Raw genomic sequence first — 27,171 nt, 5'->3', positions numbered from 1 at the left:
AAAAGAAGAATTTTAGTTATTCCATTTTTGTCAAATACTATTGTATTGACTGCGATAACATTAGGGATAAAATGTGTTTTTGGCAATTTATTATAGATGGAAGTAAATGTGTAAGCATACCGCAAGGTTAACACTGGACTTTTTTTGCACAAAAACTGCATATAAAAATTCAGCTAAGTAATAGGTGGATTCATTAAAATAAAAATTGAACTTTCTCCTATGCAGATGGAAAGTACAGAAAAATATTGAATATGTTAAAAAACATCAGCTGTGCATTAATGCAACCATTAAAACAGAAAAATATTTGTCAGTCTAAACCAATTAAACTATGACCAGTGTTCAGTTAAAGGGGTTTTGTTGTTTCCTAGGCTAAAGTCTAAAGCACTAAAGCAACTATGTCAATTTTATCTCAAATTTATATAACATGAATAGCCTGGCAACATTTTTATACATCAGTGATACTAAAGGTCCAGGCAGCGTGCAGTCAGTCAGTTGACCACGAACTCCTCTGTATATTAAAGTATTGTAGATTAAATGTGAGACCATTACACAACAATATGCAAGACTGTTAAAGTCCTGGAGAAAGGATAAAGTGTTATTGTTGCAAAAGGTGGTTCTACAAGTTGTTGAATCTTGAGGTGTACTTAGTTTTTCATGCACTACTTTGGAAATTTGAATTTTTTTTAAATTAAACGATAAACTACATAGTATAATATGGCATATGTTTTTTTGTTTTTTTTATCCGAGGTTGTGATTTTAAAGCTCAGTGCATGCCGAGCCAAGCTCATGCTGAACGGATAGTATTTCCAGCTATCTGTGTTACCCATTAAGATCAAATAATGAGAAGACATCAAGTAGTGAGTCTGAAATTGTGTATTTTTCTGCCTTTGTACATACAATTTCAATAGTCACTGATTTTCTTTTGTCTTAATATACTGAATGCGAATATGAAGATACAGATAGAAATATGTACTTATCTCTCAGATACCATTTTCCTCAATCTGGTCTCATCTGGGATTGAACTGTTTTGGTGGCATTTTCTATCAAGCTTAAAAATTGTGTTACTTTTACATGAATTGTTCAGAGAGTCCAGTTGACAATTATACAAGCATTAAAATATTAAATGAGCTCTCGAGCTTGATAAAAGATTTTATCTGTGTTAGTGGAACTGTCCTCTCACTTTACTGCACATTTAAAGACATCAGTTTTTGTGGTGGAGTGTTCAATAACTTTAAAGAATACAAAGAAGTAGTTTATTTTACTTGTTTAAGGTCTTAAATGTAAGGCTCCAGACCCACATGCAACTTATTTGCCTTTCTCATGTGTCTTCCTGTGACTTTGACAAAATGAGTATGAAAATTTTTGCTGAAGTTTAATTTTGTACTATCAGCATTTAATTGAGTCAGTAGCATAAATACAGATAGGATTCAAAGTGGCCAGAGCTTTATTACGGCTCTTTTTCAAAGTAGCCCTAGATATACTTATAGAAATAATCTTCCTCCATTCCCAGTTCCTCTAATTTGTTGGTAATAAAAAAAAGTAAATACTAAGCAAGCAATTGTGGTAAGGCAACATAACAGGAGAAGATATACTTTATTTATCCCAAAATCTGGAATGTCTTTTGTTACAACACATAAACAAACAAAAAAAAGTTCAAAACAACAAACAACTATCGGCGTATATTTCATGGAATTTAGTAAGTATTGAAACTGACTTTGATGACTATTTTGTCATCACAATTTACATGCACATTACATTTTAGAACAACATAATCCATTTATGTTTGTAAAGCCATAGATATATCTATAAGAGCTGATATGTGATTTCGTAGTATAGATTATATGTATATCACACTGCACTGACACAGTTTATCCTACAACAGATGGAAAGGTTTACAGTAGCAGATAAAGTTCAGCCTGTCTGCACAGTCCCAGCTGTCCAAACGCTGCTCGCTCAGTGAGAAGGCTGCACAACGGTGAGTCCAGGTGGGACACCGAGGCAGCTCCTGTTGGATTCTAGACTGCTGGTCGTCAATGGCCCTATCCACCCACAGCCAGGTGCCAGCTAGGTAGCGCAGGCTGATCCACACATGGTCAGTCTCCGCTGCCTTGCTTGTTTGCAGGACTTGAACCAGTGCTGTCTTAGAAAGTAAACTGACCAGTTCCATGTTCCGGCTGCGACAGTGATCGAGTGCTTCCTCCCACGTTTTGTTTTCTTTCACCAACACCATGTTGCTGTGAAAACAGAAGAAGCTGAATTTGTTCTCACAGTTCTTTTTAAGCCAGCCAGCTTGACTGAATACAACACATTTTGTGTTTGCAGCTGCATCATTCCCTTTTGTCCAGTTGAAGAAAGATGCATTTGTTCCTCCTGACCACTTCCAAGTGTCATGGTCATCACTGTAGAGGCCAATCCAACTGTCTTGTTGAAGTGATGCATCATCTTCTTCCTCTGAATCTGAATGAACAAGAGAAGAAAGTTGAAGCAGTGCATCTTCTTCTTCCTGATTGTTGATTGAAGACAGATCAGTGTAGTGCTCTCTGCAGTATGTTCTGGCGTCTGACCAAGTCATTTTTATGCTAACATAATGATTGTGCCCAGGGAGGATACCAAGGGCCAATTTGAACAGAACTGTAAGAATGAGGAATCTGAGAGCACTTATCTTCATCTTGAGTGGATAAGAGAGTTCCCTACTGTGGAATGACCTTGTCCTATCAGGAGTTTTAAGGAACTTGAAGGAGCAGCAAGCATCCAATCACAATGCATTGTAGGCTGTTATGAAAATGCACAGGTGTACTAATTGAGGGCAGTTACAAATAAGGGTATTACGTAAAAACTATGTAATATAGTTATGTAATATATACATATATGTATATATGTACATATAGTTATGTAATATATACATATATGTATATATGTACATACGTTTTAAGTAATGATTTTATGGATTGTGGCAATATTTTGTGTTATCAACTTACACCCTGGATAAGAACACTGGGTATTAACTCTAAAGGAGGGGCATGTTTGTGCCCTTCGTTGTGGAAAGTTGAATCCGTATCTGGTGTTGAAACTGTCCTGTCAGTCCCAGCTTCTTAGCATTAAGCTTTCTGTTATAAGTTGTGTAAGGCATGCATTAACTTTTGAGACAGCATAATTCAAAAAAATTACAAAAAAAAAGAGAAGAATATAAAAACATCTCAATCTTGAGATTGAAAAGTATTTAACATTGTGTGTGTAATGATGGAAATATTCTTTCCTTGTACCTTACATGCAAACTCAGGGCTATTAATCCGTGCAGTCTGCTAATGATATGTTTTGAATGTTTCATTTGTGTTTTTCACTATGGAAATTTACACTTCAGCATTTAGTCATGCAGGCTATTTTCTGTACTGCCTTAGTCAAAATATTGATTTGCATTTAGGTAGCATGACTGAGAACCTTACATAATGTATTCACAGTGCCACTGTTAAACTCCTATTCCTTTGCATGTTCTTTTAAATTTGTTCATGTTTACATTTGTAATATAGTCAGTTTTAGAGTAACAATCAAGATAATTGTGTCCTCCAAGATGCATATTGAAAAACAAGTTTGTGCTAATTTAGTGTAGATGGAAGTAAATATATAAACAGCCTATAAACTAAAAAGCCTGAACTGGACATTTGTGCTCAAAAACTGTTTTAAACTGAGCTAACTGCACCCAATTTTGTTAACTAAATGTAAAATTTTACATTTTAATGGAATGTGATCTAATTAATTTACTTACTTTTATTTACCAAGTATATTTATAAATTTCAGTGGCATTTTACTTTTATCGCTTCATGTTTATGAGGGCCAAGAATAATTGTTTTGAGTGTAGTAGCTAGCTTACTAATAAGAGACTAGAAACTGAGGATGTACAGTACAACTCCATATCTTAAAAATCACATTCTTTGTTGCGCCATCCATTAGTCTGCACTAAAGCGTATGTGTGTTACACGTGTCTGGAGTATGCAAGTCCTTAATCCAGTCGTTGATTATTTCCATTATTTCCGAAATGTTTGTGAATATTCCAGTGTGGATATGTGTTGTATTACTTATAATACAGAGACATATGTAGAGTCTGTTAAGTTTCAACTTGGAGAGATAAAAAAGCAGACACACCAAAAGGAAAGTAAGGAGGTAAGCCTTGTTTTAAGATTTCCACAAGGTTAGAGATAGGCAGATAGGAGTTACAATAAATGTCAAGTCTCCTAAAAACAACTTTTTTAAAAAAGTATGGGACTAGAGGTGTTGTGAATTTTAAATCATGAAATGTTTCTATTCATATATCAAGTAAAAACAAAGAAAAGGAAAGAAAAACACAACTCGGCTGAAAACAGCCTGCAGTGATATTGTCAAGAATCACAGTTTATAAATCAGACACAGGCACTACTAACAGAGAAAGCAAACTTATTTACATGTGTAGTATATCAAAAAAAGAAGCCAGTTATTTAAAAGAGAAACACAAAATGTGTACGTGTCTATCAACAAGGTGATAAGAGCAGCCTTGGGAATGCTGAACTGACGTGTGCCAATGACACTGATTGTATTTGTCATTGTGTCATTTGTTTTCCTCCCACTTTTCCCTATAAAATTGACCTGCTGCTGTGCTTCATCATGTTCTGAGACAGAGTAGAGAAGATCTTGATTTGTTGAAAAGAAAAATTAAACAATCTGTACATTAGTGAAAACCATGCAACCACAAAAATAGAAATGCACTTTGTTCTCTGAAACAATTCAACTTTGATCAGAGGTCAGTTAAAAAATTTGAACTTTTCACTAGACTAGAGTCTAAAGCACTGAGGCAACTGTGTGATTTTCAGCGGACATTTACTGACATGAACAGCTTATTAACATTTTTATACCTCAATGATACCAAAAATCATGATTGTTGCTATTTAATCATTTTCTATGCTTATGTTATGTCAACAGATTTTTGGTGTCTGTAATAAATGGAAATATGGCTTCTTTTTTTAAATTGCAGTTTGACAATTACCTGTATATTAAAATAAAAATGCAGCCAATTCAGTTAATTCAAGCCAAAACTGTTTAGTTTATGGCAAATACAGAAGCGTTTCAAAAAAAGTGATGGGAGAGTGTCAGTCCTTTTTTAATAGCCGAGTCAAACGGTATAAAAACTGGTCACCATTCAGCTGCCTGGCTTCACTGTTTCACTGCAACACAATTGTTGGTTGAAATAACAAAGCATCTTCTGCTTCTTTGTCACGAATCAACATTATATGACATATATGACATTATTTGACTATCCTACAAAGATTGTTTCAACTATATTAAAGTCAAAAGACAAATCCCAGTCAGTCAGCGTGCATAGCGTCTCTTGAATTTGGCAAAAGTAAGTATTCCCAAACTTTTCACATTGGAGGAACAGTCCCCGCTGTCATTATATTGTCAGCAGGGACTTTGTCGTTGTTATCATTCAGAATGGCATGGATTGAGGAGAGAAAAATTTTTGAATTTATCTCAATTTGCACACTGAGGATGAGAGACCAGTGGGTCCCAGAGGATGACTGGCAAAAGAGGTTGAAGGTGTCGTGATTCACATCTCTGTGTCAGCCACGGGGGTCTGGGTGGCAGAGTGTCCATTGGTAGTGGGAGTAGCGTTGGTCCCATTTTCTGGAGGAGACTCTCCATTGACAGTGGGCTTATCAACTGGCTCCTGGGGCAGGGGTGCAACAGACACCAGTGTATTGGCCTGGTTCTCCTCATCAACCTGAAAAGACTCGGCCTAAGAGAGAGCACAGAACCAAGACTTCATTTCATAACTTATTCTGGATTAGGAGAGCTTTAACACAGGCCAGCTACATTTTAACATACAAGCCACATGGTGTGTAATTGAAAATCGATTTGTTTTTGTGGGAGTTGTTTAAATAAGCACATTCTCAGTTATTGAGTACTACAGTCTTAGGGTGTGTGCTATTTCCTTGCAGTTTCCACACATACTTGCTTTATTATGTTTCTTGGCGAAAACAAAGTTTGAAAGTGAGATGGTTTTTACTCTGTCAGTGAGACGTTTGTGGCCATGACTGAAAGCACAGCATCAACAAGCTGTTACACCAGCAATCACATGGATGTGCCACCATACGTAATGAACGTGATGTTCTTTAGACAAAAAATTAAACCATCTGTATCCCCCAGGCAAGAGGCTGAAGCAGAAACAAGAGAAAGCACCACCTTAGCTTGCTTACTCTATTAAGTCAGGAATTGACTGTAAGATGTGACCTCACATGTGACCTCAGATCAATATGTACTTTTTTTTTTCTGGAAAATTTACAGTTACTGTGTACTTTGGTTAGATCAGGTCAAAGGTTAATTTCAGCTATTTACTCTTAAAAAACATTAACACAAACCCAGGTAGGAAAGTCGGTATAACTGTTATAATTTACTTCATTGCTGCTTTTAAAACACAGCACCCACAGTGGCTATCATGTGAAAAGCAACTATTAAAAATCGTGGATTTTTGGCAATAAATCTACCCACCAGTCGGACTCCTTTTGAGTTCTTGCGGTGCGTCTTGAGGTAATAACCAGCTACCAGCAGTGCAGCCAGCAACAGGCCAGTCAGCAGCAAGGAAACCAGTACCAACTTTGAGTTCTTTCCCCAGCGAGGAACAGCCTCCTTCACATCAGTCTGATTATAAAAAACGTGTACAAAGTAACATTAGTTGAGTGTTCAGTCATAATTACAGCACTTGTAGAAAACCAGAAAAAAGATCACTGTAGAAACTGAAGTGGGCCCCATGAAGGAGTTATGTTTTTAATATCTATATTTTTTTACTTGGAGAAAAAGATCTCCATTATCCAGTGACAGAGCCTTGTCTAATGAGAGACTTTGGGGGAAAACAGCTCCAATCTTTCTGGCAATGTATGCATAGTTGCTGAAATATATTTCCTGGCTTCAAAGCAGTGTCAAAAAAGATGCCAGTAAGCAGATAGACAGCATAATGAAAAATGAAATGTGTCAGAAAGAGGGAAATTGCTTATACGGTTGTTCAGTGTATGTTGGAACAGGGAGTGAACTGTAGAGTATGACAAATGCAGAGAAACAGATGGGTGTAACAGGCACACCCATAACCAAATATTGTTCCCTAGGTATTAGAAAAAAATGTTTTGCTGCTGACAAGTGGATTGTTTGTGGGGTTTGACACCAAGTGTCAGCCTGATGCCTTTGAAAAAGTCTCCAAACTCTTTTCGTATTTTTCCCATGAGTAGCTTCCTGTCGAGTTTGATTATGAGTCAAGTTTTAGTGGCTCTTTGGTGCCCTCGTGCTATTGCATAGGTTTGAATCTTTATCTATCCATAACGGATAAAGTGACATTATGACACAAAGACAAAAACAAAAGGTAATTGGCACTGAAACTACATCCAAATTATACGACTATACTGACACTTGTGTGGAGTATTTCTGCAATATAGTGTACTCTAGGTGGGACTTTACCTTGTCTTTTATGTTGTCGTTGTTGAACTTGTTAGCCATCCCTGTAACATCATCTGTAAATACACAAATATTGGTGTTTTTACTGTCACAAGGTAGACATAACCAGAGGGTGCTATATTGTTGGACAAGATCATTTTTTCTTTAAAAATTTATTGGTGTTTTTTAATGTTTAAGGCAATAAAGAAGATGACATTAATGCAGATTTTGCAGGAATTATAACTCCTGCCAGCCGAAACATAAAAAGCTTATCATGGGCTTCATCACTGAATATCAAATTTCAAACTGAGCTTATTAAAATATTGGTACTGACCTTCAACATATTTCCCAGACACAAGGATTTCATCTGAGTTGTTTTCCTGATAGATCTCTAGTTTACAGTCCTCACTACATAGCTCTTGTAGAACGCTTTGAATTTTCACTTTAGATTCCTCCTACAAAAAAGATAACAAATAAAAGGTAATTAGCACTGAAACAGTTTTCACATGTCAAAATCTAGAATAAACATGAAATTCATTGCTAATACCAAATCATTAGCTCCCTTCAAAATCACAGCACCAAACCTTCAGTATCACCTTTAATCTTTCTCTCATTCCCTAATCCCTTCACGCTCAGTTTCATTTCTCTTTGTCTTTAATCCAGTCAGGGCTATCACAATTCTGTGTGCTACCTTTTCATGTAATCTGATCCAAACAACAGAATCTACCACACCGTAGCAGCCCTTTATCTCAGTTCAAAAAGGAACAGATGGCAGGACACAGTAACAGACAGCCAGGGAATGTGTACGCTTATCTGATAATTCAATTTTTATTTCAGTTTCCCTGCAGTGGCACCAGAATGGTTCAGTTCCATAAATGAATGCACTGCACTAGATAAGCCTTTCAATTACATATTTAGCTGGATAGCCAAGACCTTATTTTGCAGGTCCATCGATGTTTTATATGCAGTGTCTCATATCAGGAACTTCGCATGCCATTACTGAAATACTTTACTCTTTAAATAACGCAAGGGTAAACGCCTATATACCCTACTCTGTTTCAGTCCCTCCCTGTGAGCAAGGTTTACTCTCTGATCTGAAGCACGGTTCATTTCAGATCTCGGTTTCATCCTGTTTATAACCATAGCAGCATAAACTATACTGCTCAGTTGTGATAAACTTTACATGAACCATTGTTGTTGTTTAATTTGCTCTAGATTAGAGCAAAATTGTTCCTCTGAAATGACAGTGAAAAACAGAAATCCTTGGTAAATGTCTTTGACTGGTGGCACAAGAACCCCCGATGTTATTTTGCTGGTTACAGTATATTCTACAAGGCATTTGCTGCTCAGGCTACATGAGAGCTGTAGCTAACTGAAACCATATCTAGTGAGTTCAGACCTCCACATAGCTTTGTAGACCTCAAAGCTGTTATGCTTAGACACTGGAGAATGTATATTGCTAAACACAAACACACCCACACACACACCCACAGTACTGCCTGAGGTCTCTTTACATTATTCATTTTACAGTAGCGGTGAGCTTCCCATCATGCTCCCACTCCCTCTGCACTCATAGCACCATACATCCCCTGGATTACATACAGCAGAAATATCTTTGGACATTTCCTGGGCAGCGTTTTTCTCTAGCTTCACTGAGATGTAACAGTTACTGCCTTCAAAATGAGGAAAAATTTCCTGCTGAGCTCATGTTCGCCTGATTGCCAGTGGGAATGGCAACTAAACCAATCCAGGGAATATTTTTCTCTCTAGTGCAGTTGGTTGTTTGTGTGAGCACAGGATGAAATGTATGCAGGAATATTTTAAGATTCTTTGTTTTACTCTCGGCTATTTCCGTCTTATTACCTGTATTATTTTGTATATTTTTCTTCCTGCTACGTCTTCCAAACATTTTCATTGTACACCGAATATGAGAATAAGAAACAGAACTTACACAGTTGGAGGATGCCTTGAGTTTCAGACTGACAGCACTTCTGTCTTCAATAACCTCTTTGCTCACGCATCTGACATCATCCTTTGGCACCGGCTGTAAAAAGAGAGAAACCAAAACTCTTAACCTTGATGTACCCTTCTTACCATTAGCTGCAGCATGGCACCAGCCCAATGTAGCCAGTTCCTCTAACCAGTGTTTATACACAGAATTCGATTTAGTGTTGAATTCCTTTGTTGCCCTTTCTAATAATTGTATCATAATTTGATCCTACGTAAAACAATCATCTTAATTCCTATGGCACATTCAAAAACACAATATCTGTAAGTTATTTAAATTAAATCCACTAAACATGAAACAATATGAAACACATAAACAATGGAAATTTACAAAATGGAATAGAATTAAATTTAACTTCATACAATGCAATAAGGAATTCAATATCTTACGCATGTTGGGTGTCCTGTCATCTCTCTGTTTTTAGGTTAATGTCATTCAAGTGCCTAAAAAGTGAAGTATTAATGCGCTCCTCTGCTAAGCTACTTAAAAACATCCTTTTTTTAATGATTAAACTGTTATTGGTTTTCTATCATTTGCTGATTTTCCTTACACCGAGTCCAAATAACATTGTCTTAATTGCAAATATGTTTGATGCTCCCAGAACAAGGAAAAAAAAATCCAAGTCACACTTTTAGGATTGAGCTCAAATATTCAGAGATGACAATTTGTATCAGTTTTTGCTGCGGGGATGACATTTTTGAGTTGATGAACAAATGCAAAGGAAATGTATTTTGTATGAAATCCATCCTCATTTTCTTATGCAAAATCAGCTACCACTAATCCTTTTTCCACATCAGGAATCGTTTGCAAATAACGTCACGCCTCAGTATAATTTGCAACATTTGAAAATTTGATGTAAAACCAGGTGTCCCTCAATGTTCTATGCTTTTGCAGCTATATGTTATTCTAAAGTGAGTATTTAAAGTAGACGTCTTCAAATAAGAAGTAAAATGATTTGTTTTGTCCTTTTTTTTTTTTTTTTTTGTTTTAAATCACATTTACTTGTTTCTATTCAACAACATGCTTTTCTCAGTCTACTCTTCCAGATAAACTTCAAACTAGTAACATTGCGTTATGTTATGACAGCCTGTGCAGTCTTACCTTTGGTTTATTGTTAGGTCCGTCACCTCTTGAAGGTGCTGGAGTCTCTGATTCCAGAATTTCCGTGTGTACCACAAATTCTGTTGCACCAAATGCCTTCTGTGTAGCTTCAGTTTGACTGTAATCATTGTCTCCTGGCTTCTGTGTAGTTGTAGCTGCTGTAGCCGCTTGAGTTCCTTGTTCATCAGTAGGATATACCAACTTTTGACCTTGTGAATCATCATTTGCTGAAAATATAATTCAGTTGACATGGTTAATATGGTAAATAGCCATACAATACACACAGTTTCGATTCCAGGCGTTTGCGTAAAAAAGGTGGCAATTTACTTATTATTAAGTATTGCAGTTTGGTTTGAAGTGTGTGTAGACAAATGAGTGGGCTATGGTTTTAGAAAATTGCGTGAGGTTATATGCACTTCATTCTGAAAAATGATGATATTATTTCAGCTACAGCAATCCATTCAGCCCAGGGGCTTAGGTACACTTTAAATGAACTCTATTAAGTATGTGTCTGTTCGTAGGGACACTTTGCTGCCCTGTGTTTACAGGTCTAAGATTTTACATTTGTTCTGATAATACCTGTATTCATATAAGAATTGTCAGACAACTTGGTATTTTTTTTGCGTAGATTGTGACTCAAATAAAGTACTCTGTTTTTTCTTCTCATAAGTGAGTCCATTTGTCACACACACTAATAAATCTGTACAACAAACCTCAATAAAAGGTATTATTATTATTATGTAATGTATAGTGTTTCTTACCAGGAAATTGTGATGGCTTTTGGACCATGTCTCCACGTACTATCGACGATCCCACAGCCGCCGCCGTTTCTTGTTTCATAGGTTCGTCTGTCTGCGCCATGACTCCTGTTGTTAAATCAGAATGTATGTTAAGTATAGGAAAGAATCTTTCATGGGTTTGTTTTGCATTCAGTTACACAGAAGAAACATGACTTATTGAGTCAGTTGTCCATCATTTTAATTTACCTATGCAGCTGTGATAAGAAAGTAGGTCGGAGCTGTTACCTCTGGTGGCAAATTTAGCCATCGGAGGTAACAGCTTGTAGCATGGATGGAGAATGGTTTTTAAAAGTGTGCTAGCTTAATGTCAGTTATTATCTTAATGCCTGGACTCGATGAGAGCTCTTCAGTGTTCTCACAGTATTATTTCTTCATGTCCCTCGAGGCCTCTGGAGTGATGGAAGATTAGGTAATAGATCGTAGTGCAGTAAATAACTAAAGTCTCAGATCCACGGATCACATCACAAAGTCATTTACTCTGAAATACAATCTTTTTCGCTTCAAGGTTTTAAAAAAGATCCTACGTTTGCAGTCACTTATTTTTGTTTAGACACAAATGGAATGTACAAAATAGTTTCCTGAACTGTATTAATTTGAGAGGAATGGGTTTCTATCAACCTGTTAAATGCCCTGATTGAATGTGCTGCTGAAAGACACCAGGCAGTGATGCCACAGCTTTTTCCAAATTATAGAATTATGTAATAGGTTACGGCACAGTTGTTCATTTTTCAGGAGACGTGTGACTTTAGGAAAAACATCTTTGATTAATTTCAAAACTTGTAATAACCTGGATTGCTCTAAAGACACATTTGATTTTTGTGTTCATTTGCTGCTATGCTGCTGCACTCTGCAGTCACTGACTCGAGCTCTTTATTGTGTTTTTGTTAGGGGTAGGATCTAAAAGTCCATACAGGGTACGCAGTGTTCATTCTATTTTACCCAGCTCTCCCTCTCTGTAACAACAACAGCATTACTTCACTCTCAAAACATTCCCATAATACAGTTCTTCTGCAGATCTCATTACTTCTACACTCTTACTAAGTCATTCCTTATTGTCCCATATTAAGTTTGTGATTGATTTCAGGTTTCAGGTTTGCAGTTGCTCTGTACTGCCCCCTCTTGACCTACATTGACTTCATTTTTGTTTGTGCATACTGTATACAGCTGTTACACATTACGTAGATGAACATTAGATTTCTGTGTAAATTTAAGCTGACATTTTACACCAAACAAAAATTATAAATGGTATATTTAATGCTTACCAATCAGTTGAATTCCTAGTATGGACATATATTCATATTGTAGTTTTCTATTCTTATATAACTCACAGCACCTTACACTACAAGGCACTTTTAACTTTTACATAAATAGTCATACAGTTTTTACTTTCTGTTCAGGAAGCCAGAGTAGGAAACTACTTTTGTACTTGGATACTTTGGCATGGAGAGCATACAAACTCTCTCCACAGACAATATTTAACAATAGAAGGTCACTAGAAAAAGTTGCATTTCCTGCAAAAATGCAGTGTAGTGGAATCTGCTGTAAACAGCTGAAGAAGCAGAACTTTCTGCTGAAAAGAGGTGAAGAAGCTGAACTTTCTGCTAAAAAGAGGTGAAAAAAAACTTGCAAACTGCATTCACACAATTAACTATTTAAAAATCACTGGCATCTTTGTGCCATGCTGTTTTCTAATACTTAGGACCCATTACCAAATGCTGTACTTCCTCCTGGGCTTTTGCAGCAACAACCTTCAGTCGCTCTTTGTTTGGGAGTCACGCTTCCCTCCATTTTTTCTTTGAAGAATGAAAAACATCTTCTTTTGGGCTGAGATCAGGTGACTGATTTGACCATTGAAGAATATCTCTTTTCATTGCCTCGAGAAACTCTTGCTTTGCTTTTGCTGTCATTTTGGCTCGTCATCCATTTACACTGTGAAATGCTGCCTGATCAGTTTTGCAGGATTTGGCTGAATCTGAGCAGAGTGTATATCCCTGTACACTCGATCAGCAGTCACATCATCAGTAATCATTTTATTAGCACAGTTCCACATGCCCGTGCTATAACATTGCCTCCACCGCGTTTGATAGATGATGTGGTAATCTTCGGATTATATGCTGTTCCTTACCCTCTCAATACTTTTCTCTTCCCATCATTTCTGGTAAAAGTTGATCTTGGTTTTTCAGAACTGTGCAGCCTCTTTTAAATTTAGACAAATTCAAATCTTGCCTTCATATTTGACATGTATCCTTCTCCAAATACTTATAGACCTAATTGTAGTTTAGACTAAATATTGTTGGAACATTTGAATAACCTACACAAGATGTGATTTATTATTTATTTTATTTTCAATATTTTTCTCACATTCTAATTTTTATTGGTTGTTGTGTCATAACTCATCTTTCTTTTCAGGTTGCTTCAGCTTTTCTTGGAGTCATCTCTCTGTCACAAGCTGGGGTCTTCATATATGGGACACATGTGTTTACACATTGGTGACACTGTGACACATTTCCACCAACTTTATAACTCATTGTGACACGCAGGTGCCACGAGTACAGTGTAAACATTGTGTGTGCTTATAGCTAACAGGTGGGATGGTAATCTCTAAGGAGTTCCTTTGGCATGATTAGTGTCAGCAACTGTCTATTGCAGCTGTCATGTGAGATCTGTTTTGCACTTTGTCATTGTTTTTAATTGCGTTAGAAAACACATAACGGTCAGTGATCTCTTCTGCATCTACATAAAAATTAACAGTAAATTTATCATATGAAAGTTGCAAATATGAATCCTCTGTTTGACTTCACATGCACACTGTATCTCTAGTTTACTTTCAGAGCAGGGACCATCTTCCCTTGTTAAACCTGTCTTTGAGATCCTTTTCCAGCCTGCGGCCTACAGCTGCCCTCCCTCCAGTCCCTCCATGTCTGGGTGGTCTGTCTGTTTATTTTAATGGAAAGGAGGAGGTTTAGTATGGGTGAGATGGTAAGGCATAAATTAGGTTTTCTCATACAAACGTGACATACAGGCTAAAGCTGAAATGTGTTGTTTCAGCTCTGAGGTCATTTTCTGTACTGCATTGACAATTAAAACCCAGTCAATTGTGTTGTAAAACAAAAGTCTAAAGATGTACACTGTGGCTGATTGTTATGTTTAGTCCTCAGTAACAGTCTGGCCTTTGAAGCAGACTCTGCTGGACGCTGGGGAGATATTGTGGTGAATGAAAACGATAACATTAGCAATATTTTAACATATTTGCTGGATAAAATTCAACTATAATAATGAAGCAAGACCATCTCAAGCACATGTTTATAATTGGCTGCAACACTTTTATAAAGCAAAACATGCGTGTTTAGCTTGAGGCGAAATAACACAGGGCCTTCTGCAACTCTGCCAACATTGCCAGTAAATCCTGTCCAGCTCTCTGACCAGCCATCACTCATTACACGCAAACAAGTTTTCCTGACAGACCAGAAACCAGATGGAATGAAACCTCTGCAATATAATTACCTCTTATGATCAACATTTACAAAAACATTTGGATCTGAATTTGATCGCATTGTTTTTACCTAACAGTGCTGCTTTTTTGGTAGATTCTTTTTACACTTGCCGTCTGCTTTGGTTATTGGTTTAGAGGCAAGTCTGTTATTTAAAGGTAGATTGTAGCCTTGGCCTTTGTGCTGTAATCGATACAGTGGTGTTATATCCGTATTTCCTCCGTGAGGTTAACAGATTTTCTAACAGCATGACCTTTGAACTCACCACCACCTCACCTCTCTTTACCTTTCACACATTCATTCAAACTACAACTAAATGGATCTTTTAACTGGGTTTACTGAATTCTTATGGTATGGTATGTTTTTTGTCTTTCTGTGTTTAATGTCTAGAGAGGTCAAGATATCAGTCATCAGCCGTGGGTCTAGCTATCACTGCACAAACAAGGCAAATGTAGCTGTTGTAATAAACTTAGATTCCATATGTTATTTAGCGTAGGCCCTGACTTCATTGCCCTCTTAAAGATTTTCCCATCAGATTGCTCTGAGTAAAGTCTGCAGTCTGGATATGCTAACGCACACCCCCCATCTCTTGGGACTCTGGATGAAGGAATGTGGCAGGCTTTGGAAGGAGACGAGCCCTCGGTTCCACGCCCTGCTCCCTCCCAACCCTCTGTCTCTCTTCACCCTCTCCCAGTCATGCACAGCTAATCCCAGGCATCCAGCGAGATGAGATTTAACTTCAACCTTCACACCTCCCACAGCATAACATTGCGTAAAGCAGTTTAATTTCTTTCACGATGTTCCAGAAAGTTTGCAAAGATTGCGTCATGGTGTACTGTACATAGGGTGACCAGATGTGTGACCCAAAGACTTTCCCCCCCCTCTTTCCTCCCACATTGTGAGACTGGGTCCCGCATTTTGATTGTTTCTAATTAAGTCAAGGTTCAAAAAGAGACACGTTGATTAAGGCATGTTATTGGTACTGAAATTCCTAAATGGTCACAAGCAGACAAAAGAAATGTAACAAATGTTGCAACAGAAAAAAGGGAATAATGAAATAATACAAATAATACTGGATATGACTATAAAAAAAACGGAGTTTAATTTTCTTTTTATTGTACTTATTTTACGAGGGAGCTGCAAACACTTTGATTTGGCAGATTTTTTTTCATTGATGACCTTCCTGATGCATCGCTCAAGGGATCTGTTTTTCTTTATTGACAGGTTTTCATGTAAATTGTCAAAATGCACCCATGTAACTGCAACCACTCTGCATGCTTCACTGTATGTATATGTGAAGCATGAGCCAGCTGTTGGATGCTTTCAGTGATCTAGCCTTACAAGCCTTTGGCCTCCTGTCCCACCCTGGCTTCCATAAAGTCCTGTGATACATGATCACGAGGGGAGAAAATATAGCATTGTGTGCCCGTGACCTCTGGCCTCTGCCTGCTTCTACTGATGAGAACCCTGTAATGTGTAATGGGGCTTAGTGAGGTGATAATGGTCTACACACATCAGTTAACCACCATGTTAAAGTCCCAGTGACCGAAGCCCCACTAGCCCCCGCTGCCACAAAACATTTCAATACCTTTAATTCACAGTTTGTTTGTTTTTTATGGGGAACCAAAAACATATGTGTATATATATATATATGTGTGTGTGTGTGTGTGTGTGTGTGTATATATACACACACACACACACACACACACACACACATATATATATATATATATATATATATATATATATATATATATATATATATATATATATATATATATATATATATATATATATATATATATATATGTATGTATATGTGTATATGTATATGTATATGTGTATATATATATATGTATATGTATATGTGTATATATATATATATGTATATGTGTATATATATATATATATATATATATGTGTATGTGTATATATATATATATATATATATGTGTATGTGTATATATATATGTGTGTGTATGTGTATATATATATGTATATATATGTGTGTATGTGTGTTGTTTTTGATGCTAAGCGCCAACACTCTCAACACACACACACTGTAAACACTCTCAAAAATCATGATCATACTATATATACTTGAAATAGTTTCTTGTCAGCAGGACAGGGATGTCTTGTGCAGTGGTGAGTGAATGGAAGCTGTGGAACAGAGTAGCAGGATAGATCCATAATGAATGCCATAACATCCCACATGCTGTTTGATCAGCACTGCGTCAACAGCATGCAATGTATAAACATATAAATTAGTTGCAAAACCAAAATCTTTTATGGAGTAATATTCAAAAAAGACTTTAAAAACAAAATTCTGCAGGCATTCTTCAATTCTAAACATATTTGTATCGCTGCAGTATAGTATAAAAGAATCCCTAAAATAATTTCTTTTTAAAATAATTAATGCCCAAACATGGAAGAAAGCTTATTTTACGGTCATTAAGTGGAATTTGCCTTCATCTGAGTCTATCTCGATTTCAGGCAGGATTACAGAATGACAAAAACAGCATTCATTGATTTATTCATAGTGTTGTTTTCTTAAGGGATGCTTTCATAATTTAGTATCAGAGTTTGTTAAGCATACACTATGGAATGTGACACTGGAGCAGAGTCCCGTAGGGTTAAACATGCTCTGCAACTCTACCCTCTTTGAAACAACAGTCTGTTGACCCCTACTATCTTGACCCTCCCCACCCCCTACTGCACCCTCTCCGCACCTCCTACCCTGTCATTTCTGTCACGCCAATTAATAGCAGAAGCCAGGCCATTCTTCTCTCATGGCAGCAAACCAACTGGATCTTATGGTTTCAATCAGGCCAGTGAAGCAGAATCTACCTCACCCAATGCTGCCCAGCTGTAACATTCACCCAGCCCAACCCTGAAGGCACTGCAGCTTCTTATCAAGAGTGTGATGCCTGTTTCTAGGGACCACAATCAGGAAACATGACATCTGTTTTCAATTGCAAGCAATATATCACTCCCCAACCCCTCTCACAGACTCACACACCCACAGTCACTCTCTCAGTTGCACGCTAAAGTTTCACTGCCTAGTGCGTTTATGAAATGAGCCTGTCTGGTTTGAGTGTGTGCAGGTAGATCCTGTTACAGTCAAAGCTGAGGATCAGTTGATAAAAGGCTTTACGTGGATTTTGTCCAGAACAAATTTAAGATGATACCTGTTGAAAATTGACGGGAATTATCATAGCTAGCACACGTTTCTGGGTGGTACTGAATAACAATCATCTTAATGCATCAAGAAGTTGAACTAACTGCACTTAGTCAATGCCCACAGATTCATTCTCTGTATCTGAAATACTGACGTTATAAACCTGGGCACTGTAGGGGGAAAAAATCCCACTGCCAGGGCCAGATGGATGAGGTACTCCTCCACACTTCCTTGTAAACTTTTAGTTTTACAGCAAAAACGTCAACTGGAGACTAATAAACACAGATGCTTACAGCAACATTTCATAACACTTTCATTCATCTATATTCATATAATTAACATCAGCTTTCCCAGCCATAACATGGACACTTATCACTTACACATACTCGGATATGGTGTGACGTTGAACTAGAATTCTTGTTTAATTAATATTAACCTTGGTCATTTATAGGAATTTCCTTGCTTGACTAATTATCAGTATTTCAGTTGTACCACAACATATATAATGAATATCTTGAAGTTGAATCTTAAAGTCTTCTCTTTTTAATGCACTCCAATAAAAGTAACAGTTAGAATGTTAATATTTATTAACTCCAAGGATAACACAATGAACTCATTCCATCCATCCATCCATTTTCTTAATCAGTTATGCACCTCAGGGTTACGGGGAGCTGGAGACGATCTCAGCTGTCATTCTGTGAGAGGCCGGTATACCTTGGACAGTTGGCTAGCCTATCGTTATCACAGAGAAATTACCAATCACTTACACTCACATTCACATCCATAGCCAATTTAGAATCAGCAGTTAACCTGTGAACTCTGGGGAAAAGTTTGGAGTACTTGGAGAGACCCCACCCTCAGTTTCACTCATAATGAGAGAACACCAGACATACAGGCATGGGGAAACATGAAAGTGCCACAAAGAAAGGCCCCAGCCTTGATTTAAACCCAGGACCTTCTGGCTGTGAAGAAAATAGAGTATGTACTTGAAATATATTCGTAGTTTGTTTATGCAGTGATAATTTTCCTCAGTCCTTGCTTCTCTGGTACTCCCTTTTATGTAATTTGTAGATCAGAGCAAATGCTTGGACCTTCTGGTTGTTTTTATAAAGCCGCATTTTCGGCTATACCATGTGAATGTATATTCACTGTTATTACACACACAGTAAACCCAAAAGTACAAAGGCTGGAAACACTTCAAAGCCAACACTGCTGAGAGGACAGTGGAAAACAGTCTGCTCTTATTAGTAATGGATAAAGGAAAACACAATGCCAAGCAAATGAGAATGGTATATATGTTAAGTGCGTGTATGTAGTGTGTGTTTGTGTGTGTGTATCAGCATGTCTACTTGTCACCGCTGGCTCACTTGACACTGAGGTTTGACTTGAGATATTCTGTGCTGTGTTTCTAAAAATGAAATGAACAATCTGTTGCTGACATTTTTCTAATTTTTTTTGCTACATCTGTGACTTTAGTGATTCTTCAAATCAGTTCACAATGAAGTCAGCTTAAACTGTTTCATGAAAAATGAACTCATTGTCCTGGTAGCATGCTTGTTCACAACATCTGTATGTCTACTCTCATTTCATCAGAGTTATATAGTAAACTCATCTTAATTTTATATATAGATAACTGCAATGCTCACATCTCCTCGGTTCGAAAGGCAATTCAGGAATAGGGATTGTTGCCTACGTTTGTAAACTTGATTCTGTGGTTGAAATATGCTTAAGCTTAAGTGGTCTGTTTTTCATTTGTACTATAAAATCTGTTATCATCTTTATTGCTATTCATCTTTATTTGGCTTGCCCATTTGGCCCAGATACAGTGTCAGATGCTTTGAATTAGTAATTCTCATCAGAACACTCTTTTTCTTATCCAACTGGAGAATAAGAGTTTGTATCCCTCCAGATCTGAATTGATAGCCCACTGTTGGTTGAAACTATATGGGTGCAGTTTTATTTTGCAAAGCCGATGCAGCTGCCTCCCTTTGCTGATGACCTCAATCCCATAAGTTCTACATGCCATAAATGGGACATGAGGTTTGAATTAAGTCCCCCAGTGTGTGATTCATTTGCAGCCACAACAGAGGGCACTCAAGATGATAGTAAAGCATGAGCCAAAGAGCTTGAACGAGAGCTGTTTTTGTTGTTTTGAACTTTCCTATGCCACTATTGAATCTTAATATACATTTTCTTCTGCGCATATCCTATCTTTTATTTTTGTTTTGTTTTTTCCTGTCACCAAATGTCTGTTTACTGGTATAAAGCTACAGATACGAATTCTATTCAGAACTGGTTTCAAATGAATTTAAAACATTTGCCACATTTAAATTAAGCTATTGTAGGAACTAAACTTTAGAATAAGTCCTGCAGTGTGAAAAATATGGTGACATCATCACACAAACATGAGTTCCAACTGTCTGTGGAAATTGAACATCCTGATATATCCCCGATGGCTCCCCAAATCTGTTGCTACTTCACCACAGCCTTTTTTGAAATGCACATTAACATGCAAACCCCACACCCTTCTTCCACGCACGCTTCAACTGGCCTCACGTTACAACCAGCTAAATATAAATACACATTTCTCAAAGTCCTTGAAAATCATGGGAACCAGTGCTGTAGAAAAGGAAACATAACACCAGTGGAATGCCCATAAATAGTTCTGTTGTACAGTAGAGTGCAATACAAAAAAATTAACTAGATAATACTTAAAAACTGTTTGGCTGTATACTCAAAAGTTCAAAATAGAGATTTTAACTTGAAATATCAATTCAAACTTCACTATACCTCCTCATAATTTAAAAAAAAAAAATCACTCTCTAAAAAAATCCCTTTGTTTGCCTGGGCAAACTCCAAAGTAACCTTTTTCTGAGAAATATGTTGGGGAAAACAAATCTTTATCAACTGCTTTTAGAATGTATATAGATCTATTTTATGTTGGAGACAGTTAGGATTCCTGGGAATCAAAGGGTTGTAGGGTTAAAACCTGGATTCAACTCAAAGACCATTCAAACAAACGCTGCTCCACCCCAACCCCACCCTTACAGTTCACTCGAATTCAGCAGATGAGCATGCGATCTGAGAATTTGGATTCTTTGCATTTAGTATTTAGTAACTTACCATTTAAAAATGAAACGATGAGGAGCAAAGCAAAAGGCGGCATTATGCAGGGCCTGTGTGTTCTCTGTGCGGAGGATGCTGCCATTCTTGTCCTGAGCGGACACACGTCCAACGGGTGTGAGTAAAAAGAGAGGGAAAGAAGACGAGAAGCTGGTTGAGCCAAGGCACTTTAGGGTTTCCTCTTACCCAGAGCAGGATGGTGTGGATAAAGCACCACTTGTGTTCTGTCAGTTTTTATATAGCCACCCCCCTTCCTGCTTCACTAAGGCCCAGCCCTACACCCCGTCTTCCACTTTAACCCTTCATCTGTGCCCCCACCCTTCTAGCAGGCAAAAGGAAGGCAGACATAGGAAAAGCGAGTAATGAGATCTTGTTGGGGTGTTGTGTGTTTTTTAAAAAACCCTCTGCATTCTTTAAATGCCTCTCGATGTTTAGATTATATGTGCAAAAAAAGTGGTTCAGTGCTTGAGATATCCTTTATAGCAGTGCTGTATTGTGTGAAGTGTTTTGGTGATCACTGTTCATTATTTCATCCATTCTCTGACTGGGCAACAATGTCTGTTTGAACTGTGAACCCTGTCTGGACGGGAGCATTAATCCATTCACAATAAAAGGTGATAGCTCACAATAGGCTGTGACATTCAAGTCCTTAACAGGCTTAAAGAAATAGGCCGTGGAGCAGAATATCATACTCGAAACAAAGGTGCAATCCACTGTTATGTTAATAGCATTAATCCATTTCAGTGGCCTGCAGTCCTCACTACTCGGCAAGGCCATCAATCAATGTGAGTCTTGCCAGTAGTTGAGACACCACAGGATACGCTTAAACCTTTCACACTTCCACAAAGTCCTGAAAGCATCTAGCCCCCCTGCAACTTGAGGCTCTTTGCTTTACTTTTGTTTGCTTTCATGCTAGCTCTACTCATGCTCTATGTGAATTGCACATCTGGAAACACTGGTGAAGGTATGCTAAATGAGTTGTTAAAAAAAAGACCCACCCTAAGGCCAAGAGAAATGAGCAACAATAGTAAGTCGAGGAAATTCACATTCTCAAGGAACAGTCTTGTAACTTGATACCAGCAGTGCCCAAATCTCCCCTGTTCCTGTTTTAGCCCATCCTTCCCCCAGTCATTGAATTTCCTTCCTGTAACACCCCCACCCTCTGCAGACCTCTATCAAACATTGAGCTCAAACAGTGGGATGCTGAGGTGGGCAATTGGCTCCTTACTGTGAGCCCAAGATGAGCTTTTGCTGAAAACCTCAAGAAAGCAGTGGTGTACCGATGGCCACAGCTGTAAGCCATCAGTCATGCCACCCCAGTAAAATATTAATTACACTGTTAGCTAGTTAAGTATTTCTTCTACTTGAGTCCTAATGAATCACAACTTGAGTAGTCAATGACAAGGAACAGATTTTACCTTTTCCTCTCCACAACAGGAACAAAATTATAGTTTTTCTTGCCCATTGTATATGTTTTCTTCTGTAACATTTTATCCAATAAAGTTGACCTATTTCCAGTCATTTAAAGTCCTACATTTTATACTTTGTCTGTCATAGGGAGTTTATTCCCAGCTCAAAAATAATCCTTGCATCTTACGCAGGGCTTGGTGCAGCCCCTCAGTTTATCAGCTGTTTAATAAAACCTGTTTTAGCGTCTCACTGTTAATGCTCTTCTCTAACGTTCTTCAGTTTGAGAAGCTGCACCTTTCAAACAGAAGGTTTAAACAGATGATTGTTGGGGTTGCTGTTCTCTCTGACATTGTAGTAATCAAATAGTAGAAAAAAACGTTGGCATGTAGCATTTAGAGCTCTATACACTAAGCTTTTGGCTCACAAGGATTACTTGTTGATCTAATTGCTAGAATCTTTGGATAAAACAAAGCCTATAGGAAATGTCCATTGTGAATTTTTAATTTATAGTTTCTCTGAACCCTGTGTGTGTGTGTGTGTGTGTGTGTGTGTGTGTGTGTGTGTGTGTGTGTGTGTGTGTGTGTGTGTGTGTGTGTGTGTGTCTCAGTTGTAAGCGCATTTTCAGATGTCATATTCAAGTTTTTGCTTTTTAGTTCTACAAATCATGTGCATACGTCTGCGAGCATGTGTGTTAAATGCTCTCTGAAATGTATGATGCACTGTCTCATGGGCAGAAATACTTTGCTTGTAGTTTCTCACAGTGAGTCCCCTGTAGATTTACCCTGTACTTTAAAGACCACAAAAATCTCAAGCTGTTGCAAACCATTTTGTAAAAATGTGTTGTTTTTTTCATTTGTATGCATTCTTTTCATTTCTTTTCTTTTCATTTCTTTTTTTTCTCATTTTATTCAGTCAACACACACTTGCTTTCACATATACTCACCTCCTTTTGCAATCAAACACAGTAAAAGAAAGCATGTTTGTCTTTTAGGCATATGTTAGACTAGATCATTGTTGGTAGTTAATTTCTCTTTTGTTAATGGTGTTTCTAAGGTTAAAATTAGCCAAAGTGTGCTGAGGAAGGTACATTAACCTGAATTGAACCTGCGTCAGAATTTCACTTCTTTAAGGTGTTTCAGAGGCGTCAGTGGCGTTTTATCCATGGAAACTTGCTTGGTTGTTAATTGGATGGCTCTGATCACTGAGGCTAGTCTGGTGAATCAGATGAGTACTTTAAGCGGCAGATCCTCTTTACTTACTAGAGATCATATTAGAAGGATATTACCTGGATTATATTCTCAGAAGACATGTGCTTCTGAGATTATAAGAAAGCCTCTTTTAGCCTCTTTAAAAAGACAGAAGCTTTCTTTATGGTTTTGTTTAAAATGCGAATCTCAATGGTTGACTATTAGGAATGTTTATTTTATTTTGTCTGAGAGCACAAGAACTCAGGGTGTCCACACGCAGTGGCTTATTTGTGTGAGCTCAGGCAGAGTTCTGAGCAGGAAGCTGTAAAATGGCAACTCACCTAATGTTTTGGGAAAAGCATTTTTTCCACTCATACATAATTACCAGCTCAATTTAGGAGATTAGTAGTTCTGTTCAGACTTTAGTCACAGAAACAGCTGAAAAGCAATTAACACACTTTGTAAAATGAATTAAAGGATTTATTGTAAAACAAAACAAAATAGTGTGTTCTTAATTTAATTTAAATTTATTTATTTGTACAAACATGCAGTAACACAGCCACAAAAACACATACTATGTAATGCAGGTTTTATGGCACTTTGAAAATGTGAGCTATAAAACCAATAAAGCTCACAGATTGGCTACCTAGGAGGGAGTCTGTCTTGAAGTGATTTCATGAGTGCAGGAGAGAGGGAAGCTGAGAAGGAGGGAAAACTTTGGGGGGAGCAGAAGTGGGTGGAGATTTTGTTTCAAACTCCAGCAAATTTGGACCGTTATCTCTCTAGGCTGAGCAACGAGAGCCGTGCAGACAAATAACAAAAACAGTGTCACTCTCCCAAAATGAAATATGCTTCCATTCGGGGCATTTCAGGGATGCATCCATGTGGCTGGGCTCAGTATTTCAGAAACTGCTCATCTGCTGGGATTTTCCCCTCTCTAAACTCTAGAGTTTAAAGAGAATGGTTTGAAAAAGAGAAAATATCCAGTAAGTGGCAGTTCTCCGGGCAAAAATGCTTTGTTGATGTTAGATGAGAATGGCCAGGCTCACTCTATCACTCATCAAAGTGATAGACGGGCAACAGAAACTTAAATAGCCACTTGTTCCAACTGAGGTATGCACCTCAGTTGGATCCTTGAAAGAGATGCAACAGTGGAAGACCACACTGGCTGTCACTCCAGCTAAGACCTGGAAACTGAGGCTAAAGTGTGCAGGGTCTAGTCTGGAGTTTTCAAATATAATCCAAGTTGTCTGTGAAGGTTCTCAGTCATCCAGGTCATCGTAGTCAAAGGAGCTTGCAAAGAAAAGCGTCTGGACTTCTTTAAGTTACTTGAAGACGTTTCACCTCTCATCCGAGAAGCTTCTTCAGTTCTAAGGTCAAATGGTGGAGAGTCCCAGATATAAACCTAGTGGGAGTATCCCCCCACAGAGGGACAAAAGGACCCCCTGATGATCCTCTAATCGCCTGAGCCAAGGTGTGAAACTGGGTGTGGGTCCCAATCAGCCAGAGTTTCGGGTGTGTTCATTGTGAAACCTGGCCCCACCTTATCATGCGAATTCCTGAGGTCAGATGGCCCAGGATGTGAGTGGGCGTTAAGGCGTCTGGGAAGGGATCTCAAAACTGGATTATAGATGGCAGAGAGTTGGTGTCGTAAACCCCCGCCTCTGTTCAAAGATGGTCGCTCACAGTGGACATAGATGGCTTCTTTCACTCCTCTTTCAAACCATCTGTCCTCTCTGTCCAAAATGTGAACATTGGCATCCTCGAAAGAGTGTCCTTTATCCTTAAGATGCAGATGGACTGCTGAGTCTTGTCCTGTGGAGGTGGCTCTTCTGTGTTGTGCCATGCGCTTGTGAAGTGGCTGTTTGGTCTCTCCAATGTAGAGGTCTGGGCATTTCTCGCTGCACTGTACAGCATACACCACATTGTTAAGTCTGTGTAAAGTCTGTGTATAATCCAAGTTGTTTAATTTTTTTTTGTTAACTGTCGATAAAAAAAAGTTACATCCTTACATTCTATAAAATTAGCTGAAATGTATTGTCACATAATTACTAGTTAACAATAACAGAAACTGTAACCTATCCTATCCTGATGTGAACATACATTCTGTCTTTTTTTTGTTAACATGTATGAATACAAAGCCAACAAAAAACAAAGTTAAAAACCAGAGAGACCCTTAAAGTGATGGAAATGTGGAAAGTGTGGAACCACTTACAAGTAGAAATGCAGTCTGCGAGCCTAACTGCTCATCATGCCTTTGATAGCTGTTAAAGAGACGCTGGGGTCAGCATACACTCAGCTTTAACATCACCATCACCCAGAGTTCTTAGCTAACTTTGTGTCAGCATGGAGTCTGTGCAGCTGTTTACAAAGGAGCTGAAGTTGTGTTTGCAGTATGATGCAGTTTTTTTCTGTCCTGCAGAAAATGCTATTGTCCCTTGGTTCATTGAAAATAAAAGTAATGTTCATGTCTCTCTGTTCAAATACTCCTGAATTTTTTTGTTTTTGATTTCTTTTGAAAAATTTAAAGCTATAAATCACTCCACCATTTTCCTCTTCCTGCACACAAACTGAAATCAGCTAACTGAAGTGCAAGTACGCAGGAAGAAACGAGGATGCTTTTTCCCCTCATTTCTAACCATCTGATGTGCAGCTGGTTGAAGAATCTTTGTTACACAAGTAAAGACAGAGCTGTAACCTTAATTGCTGAAATTTAGTCCAGTCAAGATGTTATATTACTGTTTCTCTAAAATATGTAATGTGATTATAGGAACACGTTACTTTGGAGCGTGCTACACCAAACACTGAAGGTGGCTGAATCATGTGCTTGTTGTAACATATCTGCTGAAATATATGCTCATCTCTACCATATTTCTGTGGTATTTGCTTTTTTTATACTTTATATTTTTCTGCTAAAGACTGCTGCAGCCACTGTTGATGTGGCTGCTCAGTGGAAGTGTGTGGGCAAGTAACATTACCAGCACATAGCCAAAGCCACTGTCAGCATAAATACTGTACACTCTCAGTATGTTTTAGCTACTCTAGGGTGTACATAAACCAGAGTTTCCAAATGTTGTATATCATCTACTAACCCAGAAAATGAAATAAAGCCTCCCGTTAACCTGTCATTAGAGCACTGCAGTGATGAGAGGCGGTAAGACACTGTTAATTATATTGCATGGATCTGTGTTTTCTTTTATTTTGTGGGACAACAAACAATATGTGCAGCATTTGGAAAGCATTTAAACTAGAACTTGGACCTGTTGAGAGGCCAATTGGCATGCGCTTCATAAGGGCTACAGCGACGTGTTGGAAATCTTACTTCTCACATATGCAGAAGAGAAAGTCTCTCACTTTTAACTAGTTTAGAAGGTCTACAGATTAACCATAGGGTCTCTGATTGACCAGTCAAAATAGCTTCACA

At 37.9% G+C, this 27,171-nt stretch overlaps 1 protein-coding gene across 1 annotated transcript; it reads right to left on the bottom strand.

Moving 5' to 3' along the window:
- Positions 1 to 4,368: 4,368 nt before the first annotated feature.
- Positions 4,369 to 21,363, bottom strand: LOC146387557 (uncharacterized). Its single transcript, XM_084929239.1, has 8 exons — positions 21,151 to 21,363; positions 11,320 to 11,424; positions 10,559 to 10,785; positions 9,401 to 9,493; positions 7,784 to 7,904; positions 7,474 to 7,526; positions 6,517 to 6,666; positions 4,369 to 5,764 (listed from the first exon to the last, which is right to left on the bottom strand). Exons 1-8 carry the CDS (start codon positions 21,233 to 21,235, stop codon positions 5,576 to 5,578), a joined length of 1,023 nt encoding a protein of 340 aa, XP_084785365.1. The 5' UTR covers positions 21,236 to 21,363; the 3' UTR covers positions 4,369 to 5,575.
- Positions 21,364 to 27,171: the final 5,808 nt, after the last annotated feature.

The sequence above is a fragment of the Perissodus microlepis genome, chromosome 5, assembly GCF_051167445.1.
Source record: "Perissodus microlepis isolate ML-2025 ecotype Zambia chromosome 5, ASM5116744v1, whole genome shotgun sequence".
Taxonomy (NCBI): Eukaryota; Metazoa; Chordata; class Actinopteri; order Cichliformes; family Cichlidae; genus Perissodus; species Perissodus microlepis.
This window is presented reverse-complemented; position numbering and strand designations above follow the sequence as displayed.

What these genes read in the sequence shown, in the direction of transcription:
- LOC146387557 (XM_084929239.1), bottom strand. Translation starts at nt 21,235, where the DNA reads ATGGCAGCATCCTCCGCACAGAGAACACACAGGCCCTGCATAATGCCG. An exon ending in GACCTAACAATAAACCAAAG is followed by an intron (nt 9,494 to 10,558) that starts GTAAGACTGCAC and finishes CTCTTTTTACAG; the next exon opens with CCGGTGCCAAAGGATGATGT. An exon ending in TCAAGGCATCCTCCAACTGT is followed by an intron (nt 7,905 to 9,400) that starts GTAAGTTCTGTT and finishes TCTTTTTTGTAG; the next exon opens with GAGGAATCTAAAGTGAAAAT.